This window comes from Equus quagga, chromosome 20, assembly GCF_021613505.1.
Source record: "Equus quagga isolate Etosha38 chromosome 20, UCLA_HA_Equagga_1.0, whole genome shotgun sequence".
Lineage (NCBI taxonomy): Eukaryota > Metazoa > Chordata > Mammalia > Perissodactyla > Equidae > Equus > Equus quagga.
The window spans coordinates 14695150-14714020 of NC_060286.1; the positions used below are offsets into that span (position 1 = coordinate 14695150).

An 18871-nucleotide genomic window follows, 5' to 3' on the forward strand; every position below is an offset into this window, starting at 1 on the left:
ATGCCAGTGCTGCTGGTCTGTGGACCACACGCTGGTGAAGCAAGGTTCCAGAGCAGTGCTGCCCAACGGAACTTTCTGTGACGATGGACATGTTCTGTATCTGTGCTGTCCAAAACGGTGGCCACCAGCTGCATGGGGCTGTTGAACACTTGAAATGTGGCTAGTGTAAACGAGGAGCCGAATTTTTAGCTTTACTTAAATTTGACTGATTTAAATTTAAATTGGCATATGTGGTTAGGGACTGCTGAAGTGGAAAGCACAATTCTAGAGCAGTGGTTCTCAAACTGAAGCCACATCAGAACCACCTGGAGGGCTCGTTAAAAACACAGATCAGGGGGCCAGCCCCGTGGCCCAGCGGTTAGGTTCGCGCACTCTGCTGCAGCGGCCCAGGGTTTCGCTGGTTCGGATCCTGGGCGCGGACATGGCACCACTCATCAGGGCATGTTGAGGCAGCGTCCCACATGCCACAACTAGAAGGACCAGCAACTAGGATATACAACTATGTACCGGGGGGATTTGGGGAGATAAAGCAAAAAACAAACAAACAAACAAAAAAACACAGATCACAGGGTCCCATCCCCAGAATGTCTGATGCCGATCCTGCTAGCCCAGGACTACCCTTGGAGGACCTCTGCTCCAGGCCATGCACCATCCCAGCTGGGGTAAGCTTTAGGGTTAGGACAAGAGTCCCTCATCTTTTCTCTGGGCAGTGAGCCTCAAGTTCACCCCGAGTGCCCGCAGGACCCACCCAGTCCAGACGAGTTCTGAGCTTTCTCCCCGCAGGGCTTACACAAGGGTGTAGAGGGTAGTGATTCAAATGGCTGGCACTGGAAGACTCCAGAGGGGCCCTTTTGTCAAAGAATATCTTTCCCACTGATTCTCAAGAAGCGACAACATACTAGTTACCAGCATTTGCTATACAGCCAGACTGACTGAGTCCAAGCCCAGTTCTGCCCAACATTAGCTGTGTGACCTTGGGCAAGTCACTTAAATCCAGTGCCTCAATTTTATCACCTGTAAAATGGGAATGATAGCTGTACCTGCCTCATGGAGATCTTGTGAGGATTAAATGCTTCAGACAGGCGGCTGCACCGTGTAAGGGCTTAGCAAGCATCAGCTGTCACCTCTCCTGCAGTCTCAGCAGTAGCAAATGTTGCCTTTGCCTATGCATTTTGCTCACCCTGCTGGTTCTCTCCAACCAAGCAGATGTTCCTGGGAGGCACACTCCCTGCTCTACTATTTTTCTGAGGGCTCAGGAGGCCTCCAAGGTCCCCTGGGGCCTCCCTGTAGGATATCCAAGGGCAGAAGAAAGGTGACAAGGCAGGAGAACTCTCAGCAGCTTGCCACCCTCTTCATCCCCACTTCCTGGTGCAGAGTGGGAGCCAGCACAGCCAGTTGGCCTGCTCAGCACCTCTGCATTGATACATGCCCAGAGTGGGGAATAGACTTCTCTAAATCTAGTCCTGCAGCTAACCTCTGTGCAGCTGTCTGCAGGGCCAGGGAGGCAGGAAAGGAGATCGGGGCATTTTCTGAGCCTTCTCAGAGAAAGCCATCTGTTGAGGACGAAGCAATGCTAATGCACACCCTCCTCTCTCCTTCCTGCTCCAATCTGTTCCTACAGGGAGCCCATCAGCACTCCCCCAGATTGGGCTTATCCCAGGCCTTCTTCCTCACTCCCATGTGGCCAGAGCAGAGATGGCTGCCTGGCCCAGAATTCCTGCCAGGTGCCACGTGGTGCAGTACCACAGCACCCCAGGACAGTGCTTCTCCCACAACCTCGCCCACTTGGTTCTCTGCTAAAGATGCTACCGTAGAACTTAAGTCTCACCAGGACAGAAACACACTCTCTTTTCCCCAAGAAATATGTACAAATTTTAAAGCATTCTGTCATTTTAGTTATCATTTAGGAAGTCTTAAAATTTCAAAGATGATATCAGATGTCAATTTTATTGCCAAACATTTGGTGAACAAGGTAATCCCTTCCCCTCCCCCAAACCTAGACAATTTCACATTCCTGGAGAACCGTAATTCCAGGGCCCCTTCCTTGGAATGGCTGAGGGATTGCCACACAGCAAGGGACACGGACAACCGCAAAGGGCTGCCATCCAAGCCTAGTCCACCAGGACCACCTGGCTGAAGTCCAACTACCCCATCCCTTCCTTTACCACCCTCCCAAGTTCAGAATCACAGTATCCACAAATTGAGTGCTATGTACCAGGGACTGCGCTGCTGCCCAAGCAGTAACTCATTTCACAAGTCCCCACCAAGTAGGATTTACTGTCCCCATTTTACAGATGGCAAGAGGGGCGTGTGGAACAGTAGGTAATAGTTTGAATAAGTCAAGACGCTTGCTCCTTTGCCAAATGCTTTGCCTTGAAGCCTAACCACATGGACTTGATTTTCAAAACTTTGTAGATATCAGTCATTCTGTCACACTGAAATGTTCCGAATGTCAACATTTTGGCATCCAAATTCCATTTCCCAGTCAGTCTCTCACACTACGTAGGCAGAAGGAGAAATGTAGTGGCAGTATGAAAACCCTCTGTCATCCACGTGGCTCAATGACGGATTTGGGAAACATGGACACCACACTTACAGGCCAGAGCCTGGAGCAGACTTGGGGCTGGAGGTAGATGCAATCAATGGACCCCCACCAAGGGGCAGCTCAATTTTCCCAGCACTTATCCTTCCCTGGAAGAATCAGATGGCTACAGTTTCCTTCCCTCTGTTAGAATGCTGATGCTGGGATCAGTAGGAGCGTGTGTGTGTGTGCACGTATGTGGACGTGTGTGTGTGTGTATGCACATGCACACTCAAACAAGGAGTAGATCTGGATCATCTTTTTGACAATCCCGTGAACTGTGCAAGCATCTGACACAAAAACATGCCGTCAGTACTATACTGGTGGAGAGGAAGACAGGCAGGAAGACTTCAAAATCACTTTGGACTAGGTTTCTGTGCTCACGTAGGACATGACAGTGTTTCATGAATCAGGAAGTAACAATACTGCAAACAGTGAAGACCAGTGTTCCTCTGAGAAAAACCACCCTCCCCTTCTACCAACTCCACCCTCTGTCCCAGCCCTAACCTAGGTGAAGCCCAAGTGGCAGCAGGGACAGTATGAAGGGCTGGGGCGTGTGGGGGTCTGCACGGGGCTGTGAGGAGGCGCATGTAGAGAGAGCACCAGAACTCCATGGAGCAGAGCACATATGTGAGCAGACGAAGCGCTCTTCTGTCCAGAGTCATGTAACTAAAGCATGTGATCAGGAGTAATACTGCAGGTTCTGCCTCAGACACCCAAAGCCAAAGTGTCACATATAAGGCCTGAACAACATTTCCAGAACTGAGAGTTATCTGCCAGGTTCCTGAAAGTCCCTTTCCAGATGTGTCAAGAAATGCCAGCTTTCCTTATGCTCCTCTGCCGAACGTCTCTCTGGGATGTGCAGGGTGGAGATGGAGTCATACGGTGGAGAAAAGGCAAGTCCACATAGCCACCTGTGGGTGACCTCCACCACCTGGATGTCTTAAGAAGTGGGATATTCTGATTCACTAAACTTTCTCATCGAGTTAGGATCGATCACAAATCTCTTTTTGTTGGGGCTTTAAAACTGGGAATGCTTCAGAAATGAGTTTCTTGTCTCAGCAAGAACAGTCAAATGATGGAGTGGGTACCCTGTTTTGGTGATCTGGGACTCTGCACAGCCTGAGGCTCAGTTCTCTAGGTCAACAATCATTATTGACACTGCATCCATTAAAGGCAGGACAAATAATGCCCTTGGAGGTAATTAATCTCTCTCTCTCTTTTTACTGTAATTTAAAGCTGATTAAGTACATGACCTTATGAGTTTGACCTGATTAGTCAAGCCTCCTCCAAGGGAAAGAGAACAACATGACTAAATGATGGTTGGTTGGAGGATGGCGTGTGCCCAGGAACCTGAAAAGTCTTGAAGTTTGTGCTTGAAGGACCATCAGGTCTGCATGTGCATGGAAACCAGCGTGGGAAGGTAGTTAAGCCCAGTGGGGAAATAAAGGCATCTGCTCATGACATTGCAGCATAACTGGTCCCCAGGGTCAATGATCAGAGAGACTCCGTCTTCCCAGGACCAAGAGCAGTGCCTGGTACAGAGCAGACACTCAATACAAATTTGTCAAATGAATCAAGGCCTGCCCACCCGATCTATTCTATACAGATTCCCTCTGGTTACCATTCATTTGTCCATCATCCATCCGTCGTCGATCCCTTTCTCCATTCAGTATTCATGTGCTTACCATATGGCAGGGGCTAAATCATGGACTACAGAGGATTCAATGGTAAAAAAGATAGAGCCCCTTATGTAGAGTCGGTCACCCCTCTGTTTCCATGGACTTTTTGAAGGAGAAGGAACGATAAGAGGTGAGCTTCACAGAATGGCCCGAACACAAACTGCATTCACATACGCCTTCACGACCTCACGGACTCTTCACCTTTGGCGAATCCTGCTTACTGCTCCCACTGAAGACTCAGTTTGTGTGCTTCCAAAAGGAAACTTCCATCTTCCAGTTCAGGTGTGCTGTAGGCATTGGTCATGGCCTGAGCAGGACACGGGGCTAGCTTCACCGACGATTCCCCCTGAAACGGTTTTGTTCTGCTTGTTTCCTTGGTAATGAATCAAACTAAAGTTCTTCCAACGCTTCCCATGCCTCCTCACCCCACTTCACCTTCTCCCTTCTCTGAGCAAGAGCAGGTTCCCAGAGGGCAAACGTGAATGCCTGTGGCCATTTCAAGACTGCAATCTCCTGGACGGTAAGAAAACTTCCAGCCTGGTGCGCAGATTCCAGGTACTTGTGAGAATGTTCACATCAGGAGAAGCAAGGCTTTCTCCATCTGTCATCCCCACTGCCCCCACCCCTCTAATTTTCTCTTGCTGCATTTCGGAATAAGAAACACTTTTCCTCTCTGGCATCACTTCAAAGAGAAGAATATAAATAAAAGGGCCAACAAAGGATTCTAGAAATTGCTCCTCCTCAAAAAGCAACATGACCAATTATCCTAGAACTTAGAGATGGGTCTATATTCTAGAGGATGATCTGAAATTTGGAGGAACCAGTCTTTACCAGGTTTCGCTTCTGTTTTTGTTTCAATTCCACTTAGCTATATGGATTTTTTAAAGAATCCAAAAGTTTTTTACTTTACATAGTGCTGTTCTCTAAGCACAAACCTCTAATTTGGTGATGTTCAGACTTGAATCTTAGCATCACATCTGACCCTATGATCTGCAATGTGCTTTTCAAGGCCATTCCTTTCTGCGCTAGGTCACGACAGTACGTTACACTCTCTAGACAGTACAGTCACAGGGTCCTTTCTGTTTATACCGATTGCACCGGCAGTTCCAAAGTCAGGGAACTGGGAGCACCACTTTGATTCTGACTCATCCTCACAGTGTTGGTGTGAGAGGGAGGGCGGAGACCACGATCGCCTTTCTACGGGGGGCGAAACCAAGGTCCAGAGAGGTGATCTACCCAAACTCACTCAGGAAGTCAGAAAACAAACCGAACAGAGAACCAGGGAAGGTCACCTATGTACCTACAGCACCTTATCCAAAACGCCAGATTGTGTCCCTCTCAAATGAATGCATATACTTTGGAGGTCAGTAGTTTTAAGCAGAACTTTCTATTCAGGCTTCAAAAGCCCTGTAGCAAATCAGGAACCACAAGATAAGAACCAGGACCACATTAACTTTTCAGTGAAATGCCCCTGACTCACAGACAATGACAATTACTACAGATCACTGACAAACTGGTTACTGACCAGGGAAAAATTCACCCATTCAAGAAACAAACCCTGGCACAGCTCCTTCCCGGTTTTGCAACCTCTGCAGTGTGACACCTAAGCACTGTTTCCTTCTACACGCTTGTACCTGCTGGCATGTGATTGGGGAGCAGGGGTGCTGATGGAGTGGATGTGTGTGTATTACCAAACATTTTAGGAACAATTCTGCCCAGCAGAATATACATGAAATACGTCTCGTATAGTAGTTGTCTACCCTGATTCTCTTTTTTTTTTGGTAACCTTTATTTCCTGATCCTGGTTTAATGTAAAAAGTAATGTCTTACTTCCACCTTCCTTGCTGAAGGCAGAGTCACTGGGTGGATATGGCTGGGGGCTGATTTTGGCTTCACGGAAGGGGAGCACTCTAAGGGCTAAAGTTGCCTGAAGACAACCGAACAGGACTTTTGGGACCAGGGAGTGACCTGGCCTTGTAAGTCTTTTCCCCTAGAGGCTAAATGACCATCTGTTCATGAAGCACCGACACTTCCAATGCTAAGAATCCTTATTCCCAGAAATAGCCTAGGCCAACAGCAGCCCTCCTGCCTCCCAACTCCAGGTCAAGAAAGGCACAAAGAAGACCAGCAAATAATACTGAGGTGGTGCTTTGGATCCAGGAGACCTCAAGGTACCAGAAGAGTACTGATGGCTCCATCTGGCTAATGGGGAAGGTGAGGCATGGAGAGACCAATTAAATCCTTTCAGTCATCGGTGAGAGGGAACCAGGCATTTAAGGGGGAGACTCCCTTTTTCGTCACATGGGGGAGGGGAGGAGGAGAAGCCACACTACCAACAATAACGAGCACAACTCTCAACAGCAAAGAGGCCATTCCAGCTCTTGAGCCACCACAGGAAATGGCCCCGGGAGCGGTGGTGACGATTCCTTCACAGAGGGAATCCTGCACTCCAAACTCTCTGGGGCCCACCCTCAGGACGGCGTCCAGGGTGGAGAACTAGGCAGGCTTGGCCCGGGCAGGCACATCAGGTAGCTCTGCTTCTTAAGGCATGGCTGCTGCCTGCGAGGAGTGGGCTCCACACCGGAAGGTGGGTGTCAGACACCACTGCCCCTGAAACTACCCTGTAAGAAAGTGTGACCCGGTGGAACACTGCTGCCTCAGGGACCCACCTTCCCCCGGGCTGGGGCCTTTCACTAAAGCTAAACAGCACCACCAAATCCACCGGTTTCTTGGGTCACATGGGAGAATAAGGAGGGAGAAAAAAATACAAATTGATCAGTATTTGCGTATGATTGTCTAACTAGAACACCTAGGAACGAACGAAAAACTACCAGAACTAAGACAAGAATTTGTTCACGTGGCAGACTAAAAGTCAACCGCACAAAGATCAACAGCTTTTCGGGTCACTTGTGGCCTAACACCTTGGGAGGGTTGTACTTTTCTGCAAGCCCTCCAAGCCTTGTGCAACTTGCCCTGCTTTAAGAGCCCGAGGTAAGCCGGGGATATGCCTCCTTAGCTGCAGTGACCACAGTCAGAGACACCAAGGTGGGAAAGGCGACTGGGGTGACCGCTGCAGAAGGGGACAATCACCTCTGCACTCTCTAGCCTCCGGGGGCCCTCCCCCCACTCCCGACCCAGCCCCTTTCTCCCAGCTCTTTTCTATTCCAACCCAAAAGACACAGAGGGGAGCTTGGTAAGGGCCAGTGCGAGAGCCACCAAGGGGGGATGTGGTCAGATTGTGCTACGTCTTCTACAAAGTAAGTTTTTAAAAACAAAGGCGGCGGACTGACAGGTCTGGCACATCCATCCTTTCAACGCCTCATTGGTTAGAAGCCTGGCGGGCCACGGTGCTGGGCCGGGGGACTCCCACAGTCTGGGCAAAGTAGTCAAGGGAGGCGCCCGGGCTGAGCGCGGCTGTCTGGCCAGCGCAGGGCTGCGGTCATTTGCGGTCCAGGCTGGCCTGCAGCTGGGCCTCGCGTACCATGCGGTCAAAGGAGCGCGTGTTGGTCTCCTCTCGCACCTTCTCGCGCACGTGGAAGGAGGCCCGGGCTGTGGAGCGTGCGCTCTCCAGCGCGCTACGTCGCTCCCGCGACAGCTGCTCGCTGCGCTCCAGCTTGCGCCCGATGGCTTGGAGCAGCTCCTGCCGGCGGCAGTCTTCGTCCCTCTCCACCTTCTCCTTGTTGGCACGCTGGGTCCGCTCCTTCTCCAACCGGCTCTGGCCCACGCGCCGTGCCTTCTGCTGCACCGCCTCCTCGGCCGCCTGCGCCGCGTGCTGCAGCCGCCGCTCCCCTGCCCGGGCTAGCGCCTCCAGGTGTGCCTGATGCTCCCGCTCTTTGCGCTCGGCAGCCTCCTTGGCCCGCCGGCCCTGCAGCTCCTCCCGCCGGGCCCGCTCCCGCAGCTCCCGGGTGCGCTGCTCCACCAACTGCTCGTAGTTCTCCTGCGCGCGGCCCAAACTGGCCTCCAGGGAGCTCCGCAGGCCCTCTCGCTCCTCGTGCTCCTGCCGGGCCCGGCCTTGCAGCAGCGCCTCGTGGCGAGCCCGCTCGGCCCGGCTCAGCTCCCGCTTCTCCCGCTGTAGCTGGCCCTCCTGCCGCTGCTTGGCGCGGGCTGCGCGCTGGGCGCGCTCCCTGCGGACCTGCTCCGCGCGCTCCCGCCCTTCCTGCAGGCCCTCCTCCCGCTGCTTCAGGTTCTGCTCCTGCTGCAGCTTACGCAGCCGGTCCTCCCGGGCCGCGCGCTCCGCCCGCTCGCGCCGCAGCAGGCCCTGGCGCTCAGCCAGCTCCCGCCGCCGCTCCTCGCTGCGCTCGCACTGCCGCTGCCGCCGCCGCGCCGCCTCTCGCTCCTCGCGGCCCCGGCGGCCGCGCCGCTCCTCCACCTGCGCGGCCCAGGCCCGGCGGCCCTGCTCCAGGGCGCGCTGCTTCTCGCGCTCCTCGCGCTCCCGCCTCTGTTCGGCGCGCACACGCTGCTGCTCCCACTGGCCGTGGGCTGCGGCGCGCTGCTCCAGCAACAGGCGCTCCTCCTGGTGCCGCGCCAGCATCAGTGCCGCGATCTTGCGGTCGCGCTCGGGCACCCCGCGCAGGCCCCGCTCGGCGCGTACTTGGCGCACGATGCGCTCCACGTGCTGAGCCGTCTGCGGCGAGTGGCTCAGGTCTCCGAGGCTGAAGCTGCGGCCGGTGAGCGGAACCAGGGCCAGGGCGGACGGGCGGCCCAGAGGGTTGAGGGCGGAGGACGCGGACCCCGCCGGGCAGCTGTTCCTGGCCGGGGCCCGCGGCGGCCAGCGTAGCTCCCGCAGGCTCTCCCCACTGTAGGACGAAGATGACGCGCCGGACTCGGAGCTGAGGGCGCCCTCGCGCCGGCGGGACAGCGAGTCTAGCGAATGGCTCTTCCTACCCGCCCGTGAAGCCGCGGGCGGAGGTTGGGTCCGGGCCGGAGAAGGACTGGAGGAGGCCTTGCGGGCGGCACGCGGCGCGGGCGAGGCCGGCAGACTGGCGCTGCTGCAGCTGCTGCTGCTGCCCGCGCTGGGGGCCGGGGCCGCGGCGGCCGTGGGGCCCAGCGGCGTGAAGAGGCGCCGCTTCTCCTCGCGCACGATGCGGTCGCGCTCGGCCCGGCACTGCTGCAGCTTGGCGCGCCGCTCCGCCTCGTAGGCCTCGTACAGGCCCGTGGCCACTCGCATGGAGCGGCCGGGGGCCTCGCGCACCAGGTCTGCCAGGGCCCGTGGCAGCAGCTCCACCGGCTTGACCGCGCAGCGGGCGCAGGCCTCTAGCGAGCGGGGGCTGGTCAGCACGTAGCGACTGCCCTCGGCCTCCGGACAGTCGAAGTTGAAGAGATCGAGGTGTAGCAGCGGGGACTGCTCCCGCCGCCCGCCTTCTGCTGCGCACGGGACTTCACCCTTGCGGGGCACCGCCGCAGAGGCCGAGGCCGAGGCCGAGGCCGAAGAGGCCGCAGGCTGCTGGGCGCCCTGGGCGTCAGGGGGCACAGACGCGCCGGCTCCGTCCCCACCCGAGCCTCCGGGCTCAGCTCCCGCCTTCTCCTCTTCAGGTACGGGGTCCACCATGGCTGGGCCCTGTCCTTTTGTGGAGTCTCTGCGGATGACCAGGGAGAGACATCGAAGAATACATTTCAGAACAGTTGCCCTCTCCCCATTCATATTCACCCCCCTCCCAACTTAATCCGCTTTGGGATTAGGCTCAGAGGCCCGGTGGAACGTAAATCTTAATACCGATGCCCTGAAAACCCGGGGGGGGGGGGGGGGGGGGGGGGGGGGGGGGGGAGACTGGTGCACAGAGAGCAGCCTCAATCTCCCCGAGCCCCGGAGTGCGGGGTGGAGGCCTGCGGCCAGCTGCCCTGGCGCCTGTCCCGCTAGATGCATCTCCTGCCCGCTGGAGTAAGATGAAAAGATCGAGGTGCAGGCAGTAGCCGACCAGGGAGGCGCTGGAGGATTCCCGGGAGGATTAGCGTATTTGTTTGTAGCTTAGGCGGGCGACCGGGGATGCAGCTTTGCAGGAACAAAAAAGGAAGAGGCCTCTTCATCCCCAAAGTGCATTGCTGCAGGGACCCCATTCGCCTAGGGAAGAAGTTTGTCGTTGATTTCTCCCTGCTAAAGGAGCCCCAGGCGCGGGGGCCACGGGCAATGGAAAGGCTGAGAGAAATGCCTTAATCCCAAAAGACCTCTCGGGGAGGGGTGATCGATTCTTGCTCCTGCCTCTTGGGCAGGGCTTGCTAGGAGCTGTGCCCGCCTTTCCCCCTGCCCCCCACTGGGTGTTTGCTGGGACAGAGAAGGCGCCTGTGTCCTCCCAGATTCACCCGATCCCCTCCAAGTCTGAATGTGCTAAAGGCACCAACCACCCCAGTCTAGACTCGGACACCTGCCCGCAGATGCCCTCCGAGTCCCCCCACCGTATTCCAGCGAGGGGGGCTTCTAGGGCTCAGCTAGCCCGGGAGCTCCCGGGTCCCCTGGGCAGTTCACTTACCGCGGGTCCCAGGCTCGGGCTCCGCGCCGAGGGCTTTTGTTCGCAGCTCGCCGCTGTCTCTTGCGCCTCTTCAGTCCCTGCGCTGGCGGGGTCGGGTTACTGCCGGCTGCAGCTGCGATAGGAGCCCCAGCTGCCACCGCAGCCACCGCCAGCGTCTCTCCATGGGGCCCGCACACACCCTAGACGCTACCTACACGCGAGAGGGGGAGTGCGACAAGGTCTCCCTAAAATAACGCAGCTCTGCTCCCTTCCCTCACGCTGATTCTTAAAAAAGGATGCCGGGTTCCATCGCTGCTGCATCCATCGCCGCCTCTCCACCGCAGGTCTTTCGACGCCCCGGGCGCCTCCTGGTGGACGCTCAAGGGTGTTAGCTAGTTTACTTAGCGACGAGCTCAAAAAAAAAAAAAAAAAATGTATATTCACCTATTCTTTCAGGACTTTAACTGGGTTGAATGAAGGAATAAGTTGGCTTGTTTCTCAAGGGGACCCAGAGAAGCAAATAAATTTGACAGTGAATAATTGGGTAAAAATATGGCTCCTGATCCAAACTATGATTTTATTTTTGAGGAAAAACTAAGAACATTTAGATGGGTTTGAGGCAGGCAGAAGATGTGTGACTAGTGTGTAATGCAACATGTTAGGACTTCCTGGTTCCAGATAACACAAATTAAAGCCAGTGAGTGCCATTCAATGAGTGTTATTTTGAGACACCGCCTCCCCGCCTTTTTTCCCTCTTGAGTGGTAGTGGGCACAGCAGACAGATGGGAGAAGTACTTGAGGGAGGTTGTGGGAGGGTGGAGAGACATAATATTAGAGAGCATGGTGAACAATGTTGTTAATGACCTTGAGATTGTCAGATACGGACTGAAGAGCAAGTGAAAGGCTCAAAACAGGGAAATGATGTGATTTGGTTTGTATTTTAGGACTCTAACTCTGGCAACAATGGGGTGAGGGCTTTAGGGTGGCCAAGAGGAGGCAGGAAGCTGAGTTAGCTGGACACTGCAGTTACCCAAGGCAGAAAGGACTCGGACCTGAGAGGGAATAACAGTAGGAAGAGGGGACCTGGTGGTAGGTAGGGGTGTACAGATTCCTGAAGTGGGGAGTAAAAGAAGCAATACTGAGAGATGGCTTGGCTCTGGGGTGTGAGGGACAGGGAAAGGTGAAGGATGACTTCCTGGAGCAGTGAGGTGGCTGGGTGTACCACAAACTGAGCGTGTGGATCCAAGAGGGAGGATTAGGCAGTGTGGAGGGCCAGGGAAGGATGGGCTCCTTTTTGGACCACCTGAGTTTGAGGTGGAGCTGCTCAGCAGGTGGCTGGTAAAGTTAGAAGTTGGAACTGGAGCTGGAGTTTAGGGCATCATCACCATAGGCAAGCTTCCTAAAACCAACGGTGTGAGTGAAATCACCCAGGGAGGGCAGGTGGAGCCATGAGCTGGGCAGGCAGGGCAGTGATGGGGTTGCTAAGGGATAAGGAGTCCATGAAGGGGACCAATAAGGACAGGCAGGAAAGCGTGGTCTTCTGGAAGCTAACGGTAGAGCACTTCAGAAGGAGGGTATGCCCCCACTGTGTGGCCACAGAGGTCCAGAAAGATTTCACCTTCTTTTTCTTTAAGTGATTCTTGTTTTATTTGTTTTATAATCTTTTCCAAATCTATCATTTCATAATTCAAATAAATGTTTGGGGGAAAAAACGACCTCCTGATACACAGCAGCTGTGCTTCCACATCAATAATATCAAATCAAATACCCACTGAAATGCAGTGAGAGGGTCTTTGGTGACATCAGCCAGATGCCAAACCGCAGGAGGCTGAGGTGCGATAGGAGTGAGAAATGTGAGAGTTGCTGACTCATTTGACATTTGGATGAGTGTTGAAGACTGTGAAGGGTTTGAGGTTTTATCCTACATACATGCTAACAGGTTAGTCTGCCACAGTTTCACAGATGCTGGCAGAAGACACGAGACTCCTGGGCTAGAAATAAAGGACTTTGTTACTCTTGTTGCAGCAGGCAGCATGAGGTTCACGTTTTTGTGGGCTCCTCTTCCTCCTCACGTCCTGCAGGGCAATGGAGAGGTGAGCCCAGGTAGATACTGCACATATAAGGGGTTTGTGTCACAACTGAGCAACCCCGAACTTAGTGAACCCTAATCTTATAAAAGGGGCTGCTAGGAAACCTGCTCAACCTTTGCCCCAGAGGGTGGCATTGTCTTTATTATCCTGAACAAAAAACAAATCTTCCCTCTGACCTGGAGGGAGATTATCTTCCAAGGATGTTCCTTGAAAAACTGTCCAGAATAAAAGCCTTTACAAGACATGTAGAAGTGCCGTGGAGCATTGCTGTCAATAGAGAAAAGGAGCAATTGGTCAGATGGCTAGTGAGAAGCGGGGCTGGCTCTGTCTGATCCTGAAGTGCATCCCATGCATTGGATTTCCACACCACACTGGAATCTGGAGCTTGGAGTTTGGCATCTGGAGAGATGTGGATTCAGATGGAGATAAGTGGAGTAGACAGGCCAACCTCTCCAAACCTTGGTTTTCTCCTCTTTACATAGAACCCCATTAAATTGCCTACCTCAGAGATTAATAGTATCTGCTATGTAAATGTCACCTTTGTCTTAAATAGGGAGAATAACAGCTACCTTCCAGGGTTGTGGTCAGATCTGGAAAGACTATATGCAAAGTACCTAGACCAGTGCATTGTCAATAAGCAGTGAGAAAACACTTCCCATTCATTTTGATAAACCTCAGCTTATAGGCGTGGTCAGAATCAGTAATGAAACATTGTAGTTTCTGCAAGTTTTTAAGGAGAAGCCCAACAAATGTTCCACCCTTGATTAAGGAATGATTCTTTATCTGGAAAGGTTGTGGAAGGAGAGGGCATGGGAGGGGCCCTGAAATAGGAAACTGACTAGCCAGCCAGTCCAGCAGAACTGACTTGGCAATCAATGGAGTGCCCTTGTCCCAACTCTCATCTGTAAGTGCTTTGGACATTTCAAGAGATGAGTGTCACAGGTTAAGTGCTGATTTCCTCAGGTTGGGAGTCTCAGCTTGCCAAAGATCAAGGGTGTTAAACCCAATGTTACTGTTGTGCCCAGTCAAGAAAGCACCCAGTTTGGGAACACCAACCCGCCCCTTTGGAGTGGGGTAGTGGACATGTGGTGAGGAATGTGGGCCTAAGAGTCAGACAGACTAATCGTTCCAACTCCAGCTCAGCCAGGCTGTGTCATTTGAGGCAAATTTCTTAGCCCCTCTGAGCCTCAACTTCCTCAAAAGAAGAAGGCACAGTATGGATGGTTACTTTGCCTTGTACAGACCCTTAGAGATAATAATAATTTATTAAATACCCTGTTAGATCCTTTTTTTATTTTTTGAGGAAGATTAGCCCTGAGCTAACTATTCCCAATCCTCCTCTTTTTGCTGAGGAAGACTGGCCCTTAGCTAACATCCGTGCCCATCTTCCTGTACTTTATATGTGGGACGCCTACCACAGCATGGCTTTTGACAAGCAGTGCCACGTCCTCACCCGGGACCTGAACCGGTGAACCCCAGGCCACCGAGAAGCGGAACATGTAAACTTAACAACTGCACCACTGGGCCGGCCCCTAGATCCTTTAATATAATGGCTCACTGTCTTAGTCAGTTTGGGCCGCTATAATGAATTACCATAGAATGGGAGGCTTAAACAAAAGTATTTATTTCTCACAGTTCTGGAGCCTGGGAAGTCCAAGAGCAAGGTGCTGGCAGGTCTGGTGTCTGGTGAGGACCCCCTTCCTGGTTTGCAGACGGCCATCTTCTTGTATCCTCACGTGGCTGAGAGCAATCTCTCCTGTCTCTTCTTCTGAGGACACTAATCCCATCACGAGGGCTCCATCCTCATGACCTAATCACCTCCCAAAGGCCTCTTCACCAAACACCATCACATTGGGAGTCAGGGTTTCAACATATGAATTTGTGGGGGGACATTCAGTCTGAAGCACTCACTTAATTTGGAAAAAAACACCATGTAGACACTATTGTCTCCATTTGGATTCCTTCTTCTTGCCCCATCTCCCACCTCAGCTCTGCACACTCATGCTCACTCCCTTCTTCTCAATGTAATCCTCTTCAGAGAACAGAGATTATTCACGTTAAAGTTCTAAATCAAGAGTTGGCAAACTATGGTCTGTGGGCCAAATCCACTGGCTGTTTTTGCAAATGCTGTTTTACTGGAACACGCCCATGCTTATGTGTTTACATATTGTCTATCCTGCTTTTTGTGCAACAACAGCAGAATTGAATCATTTTGACTGATATTGTGTGACTCACAAAGCTTAAAATACTTACTATCGTGCTCTTTACGAAAAAAGCTTCTCAGCCCCTGTTCTCATGACTGATGACAGTTTGTGCTACTTATCAGTTTATTGCCTTGCACCTCCAAATTCACCCTTTAGTACTTGCTCTAGGATAAGAGACTGCAAGCATTTTCTACTTGACAGCGAGCACAATGTTAAGGTTTGCCAGTAGGGGGAGCTGGAGGGACGTTGCCAGAGAAAGGGGCCACTCTTCCTGGTTCCTGTGCTGTGTTTTTGCTTTTTCTTTTTCCTGATGCTTAATGAAGGGTGCAGGCATCTGGGAACATCCTGTGGCTCTCTGCTCCCTTGAGGATCTTGCAGCCTTGGCTCAGGCCTGATGGGCACCTTCCCACACCTTCCTGAGATGGACACCACATGTGTGCTCTCAGCCTTGTGCCAGCAAGGGCACTCTGACTCCCTCTCACCAGCCTCAGTTCACCTGTTCCCTTGAAGATTCTTTCCTGCTGGCCTGGCAGTTGTGGAGCAGCTCTGCCCCAATCTTCTCTGCCACCCACCCAGTGGGCTGCCATCACGCCTTCTCCAATGAGGTCTGAACCCCAGCCTTGAGGAGGGGGCACCCCCTTCCCAGTTGTCCTCCCTTGATTACTCTCCCTCAGCCTTAGGGAACCCTCGAGAGTTCTCTTTATATCTTTACATTTACTCTCCTTTCATAGTTTAATACCCTCTGTTTAAATTACTGCATGGTTTCTGTCTCCTGATTAGATCCGAAATGATACAGTGTGTAAAGTGTAACCCTTCTCAATTATTGAGACTAAAGCCTTAAGAAGAAATTTAAGACATGAACTAGCAGGTAAAAGGTAACATTTGTTAAAAATAAGGTGTTTTATTTCATACTATTTCATATTCGTCATTCACAGTCATAATATTTCATATTATTTCAAATAATACATGTTCATCAGAGTGGGAAATTAGAATACACAGAAAAGAGGAAGGAAAAAAAGTCACCTGTAGAAAAATAATCCCCCAAAGGCCACCAGCTTGGCTACAGCTTGGCTGTAGGTGGAAGGGACTTGTAGGCTGTGAGAGGACAGGTCCGTGTCTGTTTCTGCTCACAACTGCTGAGGGCCTGGCATACAGTCAGCCCTCCTGCTGAATGCATCAACAAGAGGGAAGGGGGTCTAATTAGTGCTACTTTGCCCACCGTATGTACCATGAAACTGGCCTTGTCAAAATTTTTGAGCCATGAAACCCCTTTGATGAATCTTCAGAGTTAAACATCTTAAGCAGGTAATGCTCGTGTTTGAGAACTCTCCTGTGGGACAGGAGAGATCAACCTGTCCTAAATCGTGGAGGCGCGTCAGCGAGGACATCTAGAGGCAATCTTACAGCTAATCTGATGAAATTTTCTCTCGCTTCTAGGAGGGCCACTACCTCATTCCATCCACTGCCCTTTTGTATGATACTGGAGAAGCGTCCTTCTTTCTGAGCATGACCTTGCATTGGGGGTGCCGCCCTGTGAACACTTTGTCTTTGAAGTGTTTATGGGTCTTCTTGAGAGAGTGGGCTGTTGCTCAGGAGCGGGCTTGTTTCCAGTTTCTCTGCCTCTCTTGCTGGCTTATCTGCCTCTGGCATCAAGTCACCTGCCTGCTCGGTGCTTTAGGGCCCTTTCATTTTCAAAGGGGCCACTCTAAAGTTACAGCTCCTGTTCCCTACAGGCCTCTTCTCCCTCTGTCTGTCAACACACACACACACACACACACTCTTACATGTTCCTTTATTTATTTATTTATTTATTTATTTTGGTACATATATTTTTTATTATTTTATTTTTTATTTATTTTTTTATTTAATGGACAAAGCTAACTTTAAACGTTGTGCACCACTGCCCTCCATAATGTCTTAGACCAGTCATCCTGATGTCTGTATTTGGAGATTCCGAGATGAGTCATAGTCTGTTCCTGGAGACGGTGGCCCTTTTTTGCATGTTTCTCTTGGGAATCAGGAATCAGCCTTCTTTATACCCATCCAAATGTGTCAATCAATCACACAAGAACAACAAAAAATGCATTGAAAACGTATTGTTAAAAAGCATTATGGGATGGCTGGCCTGGTGGCATAGTGGTTGAGTTTGCGTGCTCCACTTCAATGGCCTGGTGTTCACAGGTTTGGATCCTGGGCATGGACCTAGCACCACTCATCAAGCCACACTGGGGTGGCACCCCACATAAAATAGAGGAAGACTGGCACAGATGTTAGCTCAGTGACAATCTTCTTCAAGCAAAAAGAGGGAGATTGGCAACAGGTGTTAGCTTAGGGCCAATCTTCCTCACACATACAGACACACACAAAGTGCACCACTGGCCAGCCCCAGTGGCCTAGTCGTTAAGTTTGGTGTGCTTTGCTTCAGCAGCCCAGATTCAGTTCCCGGGCACAGAGCTACCCTACCCATCTGTTAGTGGCCATGCTGTGGTGGCAGCTCACATAAAAAAGTGAAAAAGAGGAAGATTGGCAATGGATGTTAGCTCAGAGTGAATCTTCCTCAGCAAAAAAAAAAAAAAAAGCACCAAGCTTATTATACATAGGTTATTATATACGAACCTCATGGTAATCACAAACCAGAAATCTATAATAAATACACAAAAAATTAAGAGAAAGGAACCCAAACATCATACTAAACAAAGCCATCAAACCACAAGGGAAGAGAGAAAGAGAAGAAGAAAGGAACAGAGAATAACTGCTAAGACACCCAGAAAAAAAGTAACAAAATGGCAATAAGTACATACTTGTCAATAGCTACTTTAAATGTCAATGTACTAAATGCTCCAATCAAAAGACATAGGGTGGCTGATTGGATAAAAAAACAAGACCCATATATATGCTGCATACAAGAGACACACTTCAGACCTAAGGACACTCACAAACTGAAAGAAGGGATAGAAAAAGATAGTCCATGCAGATGGCAAAGAAAAGAAAGCTGAGGTAGCAATACTTACATCAGACAAAATAACTGTAAAACAAAAACTGTAACAAGAGACAAAGAAGGGCACTACATAATGATAATCCAACAAGAGGTATAACACTTGTAAATATCTGTGCACTCAACATAGGAGCACCTAAATATATACAGCAATTATTAGCAGACATATAAGGAGAAATAGACAGTAACACAATAATAGTAGGGGACTTTAACACTCCTTTTACACCAATGGATAGATCGTCCAAACAGAAGATCAATAGGGAAACATTGGCCTTAAATGACACATTATGCTAGATGGACTTAGTAGATATATACAGAACATTCCATCCAAAAGCTGCAGAATGCACATTCTTTTCAAATGTACATGGAACATTCTCCAGGATAGATCATATATTAGGCCACAAAACAAGTCTCAATAAATTTAAGCTTGAAATAATACCAAACATCTTTTCTGACCACAACAGTGTGAAACTAGAAGTCAACCACAGGAAGAATATTAGAAAAACCACAAATATGTGGAGATTAAACAAAATGCTACTGAACAACTATTGGGTCAACAAAAAATCAAAGGAGAAATAAAAAATCACCTGGTGACAAATGAAAATGAAAAAAACATCATGTCAAAATTTACGGGATACAGCAAAAACAGTTCTAAGAGGGAAGTTTATAGCAATACAGGACTATCTCAACAAACAAGAAAAATCTGAAATAAACAATCTAACAGTGTACCTAAAGGAACTGGAAAAAGAAGAACAAACAAAGCCCCAAATCAGGAGAAGGATGGAAATAATAAAAATCAGAGGAGAAATAAATGAAATAGAGACTTAAAGAAAACAAAAAAATCAATGAAATGAGGAGCTGGTTCTTTAAAAGGTA

General features: G+C 50.8%; 1 protein-coding gene across 1 annotated transcript; it reads right to left on the minus strand.

The window, feature by feature from the left end:
• Positions 1 to 7702: 7702 nt before the first annotated feature.
• Positions 7703 to 9811, minus strand: LOC124230831 (coiled-coil domain-containing protein 177). The gene has a single exon (XM_046647224.1). It carries the CDS (start codon positions 9809 to 9811, stop codon positions 7703 to 7705), a length of 2109 nt encoding a protein of 702 aa, XP_046503180.1.
• Positions 9812 to 18871: the final 9060 nt, after the last annotated feature.

Bases quoted from the DNA above. Each gene is read 5' to 3' on its own strand.
- LOC124230831 (XM_046647224.1), bottom strand. From the start codon at position 9,811: ATGGTGGACCCCGTACCTGAAGAGGAGAAGGCGGGAGCTGAGCCCGGA.